The following is a 12,158-nucleotide window of genomic DNA, read 5'->3' on the forward strand; positions in this document are numbered from 1 at the left end:
ATGGAGATATATAAAGAGCAATCAGACTGGAAAGGTATGAGAGGGGCCATGTTATGGATGACTTTATATACCAAAAGATTTTATATTTAATCCTGGAGGCAAGTGGGAATCACTGGAAAGGACTGAATACAGAGGAGATATGGTTGAGCTTGTAACTTAGGAAGACCCACACAATGCCATGAAATAAAGGGGAAAGCATATGTAGGAGACATCAGACAAAGAAAAAAATCATTCAGAACTAGGAGGCATGGATGGACTACAATATGAACCACTGCTCATGCATTCCCACCACTGCTCATGCATTCCCATCAATCACATTACAGATCCACTCAAATACCAAAGATCAAATTCAAATCTTAAAAGTTCAAATCAGTGCCTTGAATATAGTGAATCCTTAACAAATGTCTGTTGAATTAAACTGAAACTAGAAATTTTTAAAAAGTGATTCATCTTCTTTCAATTAGGCCAAATGTCAACAGAACTAAAATCTGTAATATAATCAAGCTTCAAACCTTCTTAGGGTTTTCAACTTTTATTTCATCAAAAATAGTTTACTGTATTTAAATCTGTCATTGAAAGGAATTACAGACTTTATAGCCTATCAGATACTCTGATTATCTCACCATAACAGGAGAGAAATGCAAATAAAACCAATAGACCAATAGTTAATAAAGGATTTACACCACATTTTGACCAAAAAAAAAGTATTTATGGACAGATAGCAAGAGAATTCTACATATAAGCAAGTTTTCTAATCAACCCAGAATAGGTTTTTTTTGGTCAGAGATATTAGTTATTTGATCATAGGAGAGCTTGGTTGTTGTCCAAAGCTTATGATACTATTTTGAATAAAATTCAAAGGTAGGAGAGTAAGATAAGAGGATGGATTTTTTTTTTTGGGGGGGGAATTGGGTGGAGTAGAAGAAGGGTACAATTTGAAACAAGTAATGTTGGAAGAGTTTAGCAATTTAACCAGAGATAAGACTGAACCTGTGATGTCACTGGCAGAAGGAACTCCTAAATGAGGAAACTACTCTACCAACAGTAGAGTGGAGATGGAAAAAAAGAGATGGAATGTGGAGGGATGACGGATTAGCATCTTAAGAAGATGGCATGGTTAAGTGTCTAGGGCTGGCTAGATGCAGTAAGTCCTCAACAATCAGCAGGATGAATGGTAGTGGATGGAGGGTGCTGTTGCAGGACTGGAAGCAAAAAGGCAAGGAAATGTATGCATACTCTAAGGTCTTAAAATTCTCTCATTCTTCTTTCCCTGAACCATGCTTTCCTGTACCATCTCAACTTCATCTTACTTTCTTCAGGGAAGTCATCAAGTATCAGAGTGCACATTGATTTAAATTGGAAAGTATCAACAAATAATCTATGCAGAATTTCTCTATTTCTTTGTTCCTCAGCAATCAATGTTGCTTCATAAACTACAGATGTTTTAAGGTGGTTTTTTTTGCAAAAACTTATTTTCAGAATTGTTATGTATGAGAGTATAATAATCCATTAGAGAATATTTCTTGTTACTTTTGTTTTTACCATGAAACCCATCTTACCAATTCCTTTCTTTGTCTCTCCAAGGAGTAAGTGTTTGCCATCTTGCAGCTGTATAGGCTGCAAGTTTCTACTTTTCTTTACTTTAGTCTAAAGGAAGGATGCCAAGGTTGAAATGATTTAGTTCCTCCAGAAGTATATCCACTACTAGTCACTACACAAGGATGTCACGTTTAGAGCATCAATAAACTTTAATATGACTCCTGGTACTCTTCTTCCCTGTCACTGTTACTGAAGAAGGATAAGAGGTCATATGGATACCTCATAGACTACTTGGCTACTCCTAGATCCCTCCCATAGTCCTTCTGCATATAAGTTCCATCTTGTCTCCATTAAGGTGCTCAGATTCTTAAAATCTAGCCATTGCTCAGATTCTTATAATCTAGCCAATAGCTCACTAATGTTCAGACTCTTTAAGAATCTGCCCAACATGATGAATGTCCTAAAAAAACTTTGTCTTTGGCTGAAAGAAGGCTTGGGTAGAATTCTTTAGGACAAGACCCATTTACTGTGATTCTGGGGTCCCAGCACCCCTTGACCCCTGAACCTCAACAAATCAAGAAATAATAAAAAAAAAATTTTCTCCATTAAAGACAGTGGTAGCACCACACTCGAATTCTAACTTTACAGCCTGAAGTGAATTATAATTAAGATAAAAATGGCTCTAAAGAAAACAAAATGAGGGGCAGCTAGGTGGCGCAGTGGATAGAGCACTGACCCTGAAGTCAGGAGGACCTGAGTTCAAATCCAGCCTCAGACCAAACACTTGACACTTACTAGCTGTGTGACCCTGCACAAGTTACTTAACCCCAACTGCCTAAAAACAAAAACAAAAAACAAAAAGGAAAATAAAATGGAAAAGTCAGCCTAATTGGACCAAGTATATATAAAGGAGACCAGTGCTGAAAGAGACAAGTGAAAGGGAATTAAAAAAAAAACAACAAACATATTCAAAGTACCTCAAGGAGAAAAACATATTAAAGGCATAGAAAAAAATTTTGAACTCATTGACACCAAAGTGAATAAGAAAGCATCAATAACTACTGACCTATAAACCTATGTTATTTATACAAAATTTTTATAAGAGTCATTTGTACATAAATCAAGGGAATGCTTGATGAGAATAGAAGTATGAAACAAAGTTTTCACAAATGACATTCAACAATGGACCATACATCTTTATCATTTCACAACTGACAAAAATATATAAATACAATATCCCACTAACTACTGATTATGAAGAAGCATATGATTTGGTAGAACAAAATGCTGCTTTACAGGTTCTCTTTTCAAAAAGGTGTCTCTTGGGGCAGCTAGGTGTCGCAGTGGATAGAGCACCAGCCCTGGATTCAGGAGGACCTGAGTTGAAATCCGGCCTCTGACACGTAACACTTACTAGCTATGTGACCCTGGGCAAGTCACTTAACCCCATTGCCTAGCCCCCCCCAAAAAAAGTTGTCTCTTATTTATATATTAAAATCGTTCAAGATTCCCTAGAAAAATATAATAGAAATAATCCTTTTCAACAACCTTCTGAAAATAAATATCAAGTGAAGAATAAAACAGAAATCCATTATAGAGTCCAAATAGAACAGAAATCTGATTCCCCATGGATGTTGAGTTTTCCAGATGACCTACTTATAAATAATGCTGTGCTGATGGGATCAAGCTCCAAATGCTTCAGTGTCTCCTAGATAAGATCAGTAATCACTCAAAAGAATTTGATCTAACCATTTACAAAGGAAATATCAATTAGATGGAGAATGTCCATTATCCAGATGTTAACATGGATTTGGCTACATAACCTACCAAGTTTGTCAATCAATATGTGAACCTTACTTAGACAGCAGAGAAGACAATAAGTAGGGTCCACAAAGAAGAAAATGGGCTGGATTGCCTTTAGGATAATGCAAAGCTTCAATGGTAATCTTAAAATTCCTATGAAAACAAAGCCCTATCTTTTTAGTACAAACTTTTACCAGTTTTGCTGGGCAATGTAACATAGAACATAGCAATATCCATAGAATTAATAATTACTTTTACACAGAGGGCAATGGAAAGGAACATGCTTGCTGTGAATAAGCTGTTGTGGTTTGTCCTTCATTCTTGAAGAGGACCATGACATGAGAGAGATGTTGCCATGACTTGCAAGTGAATTGGATTTAAGTAAGGGAGGGCTGGACAAAGTCACCAGTCTTACTTTCTCCTCCAGAGCCATCTGAGTCCAGTGGCCAGATGTAGATCAGGACAACTGGAGATGTCCCAGCAAGTAGGCTGTCATTTAATGAGACACTTTAAAGAAATACAGGAATAAATAACGTCATCGGAGAATTTTATGACAAGAAGAGAAGACAGATTGCTCCAATGTTTGTTAGGGTGAGAAATGACAGGTAGAAATCTTGACTGGTAGACTGGTACTTTTAGAATAAAGCAAGGAAGGCCACTAATATGATACAAGGGACCCTGGTGTTGAACTTCTGGAAAGGCATGGATAAGAGTCACAAAGAATAGGCAGGCATGGATGGATTGCAATCCACATCACTGAAAAGATGGTTCAAATTGAGTCACAGATCCACTTCAGTATATCAGTATGAAAATGTCCTACTATACTAATCATAGAGAACAAGAATAAAATTTTATCTGCAGTTGCGGACATGTGACGTTTAGTTGTTTTGGCCATGCCTTGAGACTTTGTGACCCCATATGGGGCTTTCTTGGAGTCAGGTTTGCCATTTCCTTCTCCAACTCATTTATAGATGAGGAAAATAAGGCAAAGAGGGTTAGGTGACTTGCCCAGGTTCACACAGCTGTCTGAGGCCAGATCTGAACTCAGGAAAATGAATCTTCCTGGCCCAGAACCTAACTGCCCACTTTCTGGACATACTAGCAAAATTATTCCAAAAAGTTTAACCATCATAAGTTTTGAAAAAACTAATATGCAATGACTTTCTAGATGGCAGCACATCAGTAATAAAAGTGATGCTTCAAGATGTCTGTCAGTAACACCAATTACAGATTAATGATTTTTTTTTAAAGTACTGGCACAATAGGAGATAATTTAAAGATATCTTAGTAGATGAAATCTCTGTTCAAAGTAATATTTAGGGAGATTACACTGTGAATTTTTATGTTTTATATGACTATGTTCTATTCTAATATTTGCAGGTAAAATAATTTTTAAGAAGCATACTATATGTTTCTTTGTAGATACTGTTGAAAAATGAGATCACCACTCACTTTCTTATTCTTTATATTTCACAATAACATACTTGCTTTAAGAATTATTAAATTGTTCATCTTGGAAAGACTAAGGCACATAATTAAGCTGTGATTATAATGTTTTAGCAAAAATGTCTCAGACCATGAATACTGTCTGGAGGTTATTTCTTGAGGATGGGGGGAATGTATAAATAACTTCTTATTCAGAACTATATTCTGGCTAATTCAGAAAGTACAAATACAGCATAAAATACTGTATTCTAGAGTAGTGAGAAACATTTTTTTACAATGGGAAAATTCTGGGCTTTAGTTTAACATTATCTGAAGTTTTGTGTTTAATAAAATTCAAATTTGTCTGTTTAATAATAAGGCTACAAAAGGGAGAAAGTAATCACAATTACCAATCTTAAATTATGTTTATCTAAGCTTATAAATGCTTTTAATTTTTTAAGACAGATATGGAAGTATATTAGCTAACATTAAAAAAGAATTACTTTTATAAGCTTTAAAACAATTGTTACCTCAAACTGCTAAGGAGCTATGAATATCACAGTACAATAATTATTACTTGTTAAATATAATTATAAGTAATCTAAAGGGCCTTAATGGATTTTCATTTAAATATCTTGTTAGTACTTAAGTAATGCATTTGTAACTCAATCTAAAATATCAGTGAAAATAAGTACATTTAGGGGGCAGCTAGGTGGCGCAGTGGATACAGCATTGGCCCTGAAGTCAGGAGGACCTGAGTTCAAATCCGGCCCCAAACCAAACACTTGACACTTACTAGCTGTGTGACCCTGGGCAAGTCACTTAACCCCAATTGCCTAAAACACACACACACACACACACACACACACACACACACACACACAAAGAAAAAAAAGAAAATAAGTAAATTTAAAAACCTTTACAAAAATATGAAAAAAGTTATAATTCTCATAGGTCAATCCTAGAATCCAAAGTTTTTAAATGATGGGGACAATTTTTTAATTTATAAAATAAATATGAACAAAACAGGGGCAAAGTTTCTATTTCAAATGTGCATTTGCCAATGAAAAAGGGTTAAAACCAGAGTCTGACAATTTAACAAAACTGGTTTTCAAAAAACTTAGGAGAAAAAATGCATACCACATAGTTTTATCTAAAAGGAACATATTTAAAGCTCTCTAATATGAGAATAAGCATATAAGTGAAAAAAAAATGACCTGGCTATTATTTTTCCTCTGAATTGATGGAAGCCATAGTGAGTAATGATTATAGGTCAGTGGCACATGGCTTGTTGCTATATAAATTGTTATAAACAAGGACTACTTACATAGCACCCTTGGTTCACTGATGACATATAGCCACACCAGATGGTATCAGCAGTTCTTTCCCCAGGAACTGAAGTGAATAACGGCTCTGAAGTCACATCAGGTGACTTCACCAAGCTGACTGTTAGAAGCACTTCTCGGGTGTATCTATCTGAATGGAGATGTCTCCTCCAGTTTTTGGTAGCACAGAACACAGTACAAAGCTATCAAAAGAAAGTGGAACTACCCTGAACCTCCAAAGTGGAGATGCTGGTGTCTGGTAAACCTACAAATCTTTGAAGAACCAAATGATAAGTAATGCCTAGCTTAAAAAAAAAATCAATTATAGTCACACTAAATGGCAATGGTAGTAGGCCACTGCAAAGCTCAACTGTTAAAGAAATAGGGAATAAATTTATTCAGTGGAAAAGCACTACTGGAAAAAAAGACCAAAATTTTAGTCCTTGTGGAAGGCAAGGTCAGAGTTGTAATAAATGAAGAATGTCGCCCTTGAAGTTTTGCCTGAAAGATGTCTTGTCTTCCATGGTAGTAATGGTTGTCCAATCTCTACTAGAATGAGATAGAGGCAGACAATCATTCAGAAAAGAATTTCTAATGAAGTAGTATCAAAGACAAATATCATGTCCTTTCTTTTTACATAGCAGGCATTCAATAAATATTTGCTTTGACATAAAATTCTGGTTTCTCAGTCTGATGTCCTTACATCAACCGAAATATTTAAAAATGGCCTTCATAATATTAAGAACATAAAGGATGGGTTTTCCTGAGAGGGTCTGCGGAGGCAGGAGGAAAGACTGAGTGAAAATGCCCTAGTTTAGATAGAAAAAAGATACCAGCTTAGATACAAATATATATTTAGTCCTGAGTTTGGTTGCACCTGAAAACTGAGGCAGAAGACAAATTAATAATTATTAGTTTTATGCTTACTAACTTGACTCAAAGCTTCTGAGTAAAATGACCTTTTAACAACATATAGGTACTTCTGTCTATTTTTAAGTGTAACGTTTCTTAAATAACACTGGCTTCTAATTTGTTTGGACCAGAAAGTGTTCTCCTCTCCCCTTTTGGTACAGATCTGTGACTTCATAATATTACTATAACAATGTCCATTTCCAACTGGCAGCTTGATAAAAGTTATGTCCTTTTCTCTATGAGCTTTGACCAAATGTCCTGGGTCTCACTGTACAGCAGAGTAAAATAAGTAGGCACATGCCTGCTGATAGATGTGTATGTGATATATGCTTAAGTGAAACATGTGGTATGTATGTGAATGTGAAATATTCTATCTTCCTATGATCTAATAAATGTTCTAACTCTTCAAATTCTCTGAGATCTTGAAAGATCTGCCAACATGAATTTCTCAAATCTAAAAACATTAAAAAAAATAGAAACTGCATGGAAAAATAAAGCTACTTCAAAAATAAACATTCAGTTTTTAAAATAAGTAATTATTTTTTAATAAGAAAGTTGCTGATATTTCCAACTAAAAGTGAAAAATATATTCTACAGCTCCTAGAGATGCTCATTAAAATGTAATGAAGATGATTATGCATTTAAATATAGCAAGATCAGCCTTTAGGCTTCCAGAGTAGAAAAATCTCATCACAACAAAATGTATGCTACATATTAGGCTAAGGTTGGAGCCAAGAAAACTTTCATATGATTAACAATGTTCCCCTATATATATAGCCATATAGATGTCTCGATCAAGTCAGCAAGCAATTACCTATAAACTGTAATCAACCAAATCTCGTCACAATGTTATGAACAGTATGCTAAGCAGCAATGGATGGACCTCCTAAATAAGGTTCAGCACGGAACCAAATACCTAAAAATTTGCAGCTTTGGACATTTGCCCCAGAAGTCCCAGGAGTCAACTGTATGCAGGAGGTGGAGATCTACAATGGATAGTACTAATTACTAAACAGAAGAAAGACAGAATAAGTGAGAACTGTCTAGCTTACCCCAGGCTAGAGTGGATAATGCCAAACCAAATCAGAGCTGTCTGAAAATGGAATGGACTGGCTTGTGAATTAATTTCTCATCATTAGAGGTTTGCAAGCAGAGGCTCAAAGTTTTAGAAGGTATTTATTCATTGGGCAGGAATGTGGACTAGATTTCTTCTAAGGTTTCTGTTTTACTACAGAGGATCTTATGATTCCAAAGAGAAACTGAAGAACTTATCTCTGAAGTTGTGGTCTGAGAAAGCCATAGAAAGGTTTGAAGAGCTCTAATAAGTCTTTACCTCTAAAGGAAGCAAAGTTCCTGTCTATCTCAGGAAGAAGATTAAGAAAACAACTGGAGTGAGGAAATAAACAAAAGTACATGACAAGGATAAGCAGTAATTCTACCTTAAGTTAAAGAGGTAAATGCAAAAGATTGTCCAGGAGGGTAGGCCCACTACTCTTGCCCAGTAATATCTCTACCACCAGTCAAAAAAGCACAGCTTTTTGTCATACATAGTTTTAGGGAAGGAAGAAGTATTGTTGCTATCTGGCACAACTGTTACTGTCTCTGAAGGAGACATGCATCTGTAAATTCAAGTACTACACAGGAAAGAAAGAAGGAATAGAGTATGAGAGGGAAATGTCTTTTCTAAGTAATTATCCTTTTAGGTATACATTAGTTGTTGAATTAATAATTACAATAAAATCATCTTATGGAATTTCAAATGCAATCAACTCACTAAAAAAACTTTATTCTGACTAGGTCAAATGTTTTAACACACTTTTATACTGTTTCTCCCATTTCCACCATTTTTTACAGCAAACACGGAAAACAAAGCTTTGCCTTATGAGGGAGGACATTTATCAGGTGGCTTCCTGGAGCTCATTTAACAAATAGCCACAATTTTAACTCTGCTCAACCTGTTAATGACAATTAAAAATTTCACATCTTCTAACTACCTCCCCATGTTATATAATATATTTTACTGGAACAATGAATATTTCTAGAGTACTTCCCATATAACTGTGAAATTATAAGCATCATCCTGACCAAAAACAGTGCTTTGAGACCATAAAAAATTGGATTCTTTGGGTTCAATGTCATCTGTTCCCCACAATATTTCAAGAATCTAAAATTGAAATAAAAATGTTAGTAAAAAAGAATCCAAAATTGAAGATACTAAGTTTGCACAGAATAGCAATAATGATTTCAGGTTCTTTGGCGTCTTTAACTGACTTGAATCACAAGAGAATAGGGCTGAATTAAAGAGAGGTATACTTTTGAAACAGAGATGGATGGCTTCATTAGCAATCATGGCAACAAACACTCAATGTCTCATTTCCTATTATTGTGAGTCTTTACCTTGGGGTATTGGGAGCCCAAGGGTCTAAATAAAAACAAAATTCAAAACGGTAACCTCTTCATTATAAATGTCAACACCACCGGGACTGTTTTCTTTGCCTTTCTTTATATCCCCAGTGCTTAGCACAGTGTCTGGTACATAGTAGGTGCTTAATAAACGTTGTTGACTTGAACACATGACTTTCAACACCACGTTTAAGGACTTACACAGTTGTTAAATTGTACCAATTTTTGCAGCTTTCAGATTTTCTTCTGTTAGTTTTAAAATAATTAATAAAGATACATTAAAAATTAATAAAAATACATGTTTTATAATAAAATAAAATTAGTAAGGAAATACCACCAAGATTTAATTTCTAACTTTCTTCTAAGGTTTTCTTCAAATTTTCACTAGCAAATAAACAGATATTGGTGTTTAAAATTGATTTACATAATAAAAAAATAAAAAAGGTTAGCCAGAGAAAATTTTGAAATATTTCAAGAAATACAGTAAAAGTTATCAAAATTATAATGTAGCATGTTAGTATGTTTCAATTATTGATGACTATAATGCTCACCATAATTTTTCAAACCAAGAGAACACAGAAGTAACACAATAGGCTAGAAGGATGTGGAATAGTTGTTTAAAACAAACAAATAAAAAGTATTTCATGTTGAATAATCATAGACAATGAATGCTGGCAATGAAGTAAAACCTTACCCAGATCTAGTCGTTTTGAATTCCACCTTGAGGATAGGTTTGCATGGTTCTGGTTTTTTCCCATCCTTTAATTGCTTTCCTAAAAGATATTGCCTTGTATTAAATTCTAAAGTATTCTACATGATAGTTTTTAAAATGAAAGTGAAATGTGATAAAATGTAACTGGATACATTTTAAAATTATTTTGGAGGGGAGAACAGAGAGACATACAATCTGTGCTTAAGGAACTAGTAGGGAAAAAATGTGTTAGTAACTTTCATTTATCAACGTATTTCCAGAAAGGGGGTGGGGGGTGTCAGATCTTAATTTCTTAAGTACAGAAGTACAGAAGATGAGCAGAGCACATTTTCAGTTTGACAAAATAGTTTCAATACATTTAGGAGCATCTGGACTTTGACAAAAAAACTTTTAGCATAAATGTTTCTACTTGGGTTATGAAATGAGAGAATCAGAGTTGGAAGAGATAGCATAAACTATCTAATCCAACCCACACCTTAGCAAAAAACCCTTCTACAGCATTTCCAGTTAGGGAGTCACAGAGCTTTTGGTTTAAAGCCCTTACATGAGAGGAAGTTTACTATTTTCCAAATTAGTTCATGCAACTTTTTGATGGATCATATTACTAGGAAGCTTTCTCTTACATCAAATTAAAGTATACATCAAGTCCTATAAAAGGAACTATTAACTTGATGAAAATCTCATCCTTTTCACTATAGATGAATTTCTACTTCTAATTCAGAATTAAAATAGTACTAAATAAGCACTTGTGTAGCCTTCTATCCTATAAACCTAACTGACCACTGAAAAGGGAAAAGTAACCACAACTATTATTATAATTGCTAAGTTTTAACATGCTCCTTACATATACTCACAAAAAGAGGGAAAACAAAAGGAATGTAAGAGACATGATCTTGCCATAACTACTATACTTATTGCCAGTCTTACATCTCTAACTGCCTTTCAGAAATTTCAAACTGGATGTCCTGTAGAAAATTCAATGTGTAAAAAATTGAATTCATTATTTTTCCCCCTAACTCCACCTAAAACATCCCTATTACTTTTGAGTATATTATTATTTTCCCAGTCCCTTGGGCTCACAACCTGGGGAGTCATTCTGGATTCCTCACTATCATTCACCACATAAAATCTGTTGCCAAGGCCTATCAATTTCAATATTCCTCCTTCTCTCTTCTGATACTGCCACCATCCTGGTGAGAGCCCTCATCACCTCATGCCTGGACTACTGCAATATCCTGTTGATGGGTTTGCCTGCTTCAAGTCTATCCCCACTCCAATCTACCTCCTATTCAGCCACCAAAGCGGTTTTCCTAAATGAAGTACAGGTTCAACTATGTCACACTCCACCCCACAACTCAACAAATTTCAGGGGCTCCCAATTGCCTCAAGAAAAAATACTAAATTCTGTTTGGTGTTCAAAGCTCTTCACAACTTAATCCTCTTCTACCTTTTCAACCTTCTTATACCTTACTCCCTGCCACATACTCTTAGATCCAGACATTGGCCTCTTTGTCATTCCATGAACAAGACACTCCCTATCTTAGCCTCAGGCATTTTTTCTGGCTGTCCCTCAAGCTTAGAATGCTCTGCCTCCTCATCTCCACCTATAGCCTTCACTGGCTTCCTTTAAGTCTCAACTAAAATATCACCTTCTACAAAAAGCCTTTCCCAAGTCCTCTTAACCTCAGTGCCTTTCCTCTTATTTGCATGTCTGTACATATTTCTTTGCTTGTTGTCTTCCCCATTAGTGTGAGCTCCTTGAGAACAGGGACTATCTGTTGTCTCTTTTTGCGTCCTACAGTGCCTGGGACATAGTAGGTACTTAATAAATGCTTACTGATTAATTGATATAATATAAGCCCTCTGTTTTACTAAAGGTTTAACGATGCAAAGCAATTCAACACATTGATCATGTCTTGAAATTTATGTCTCCTTAGGCAACTTTTTACCTTTTTTGCTAAGAGGTAGATGATATATTTCATCATCAGTCTTCTAAATTCATGATTGGCCATTGCATTATTTCCATTATCTCTTCCGAA

At 35.1% G+C, this 12,158-nt stretch overlaps 1 protein-coding gene across 5 annotated transcripts in view; it reads right to left on the reverse strand.

Moving 5' to 3' along the window:
• The window catches only part of STXBP5 (syntaxin binding protein 5), a 218,665-nt gene that overhangs the window by 103,494 nt on the left and 103,013 nt on the right, over nucleotides 1-12,158 (reverse strand). For all 5 annotated transcript variants that reach the window (XM_020986570.2, XM_020986569.2, XM_020986574.2 and 2 more), the window contains exon 9: nucleotides 10,102-10,180. In XM_020986570.2, the coding sequence (XP_020842229.1) occupies nucleotides 10,102-10,180 (79 nt within the window). The remainder of the gene's footprint in view (nucleotides 1-10,101; nucleotides 10,181-12,158) is intronic.

The sequence above is a fragment of the Phascolarctos cinereus genome, unplaced genomic scaffold (genome assembly GCF_003287225.1).
Source record: "Phascolarctos cinereus isolate Bilbo 61053 unplaced genomic scaffold, phaCin_HiC Scaffold_5;HRSCAF=322, whole genome shotgun sequence".
NCBI lineage: Eukaryota > Metazoa > Chordata > Mammalia > Diprotodontia > Phascolarctidae > Phascolarctos > Phascolarctos cinereus.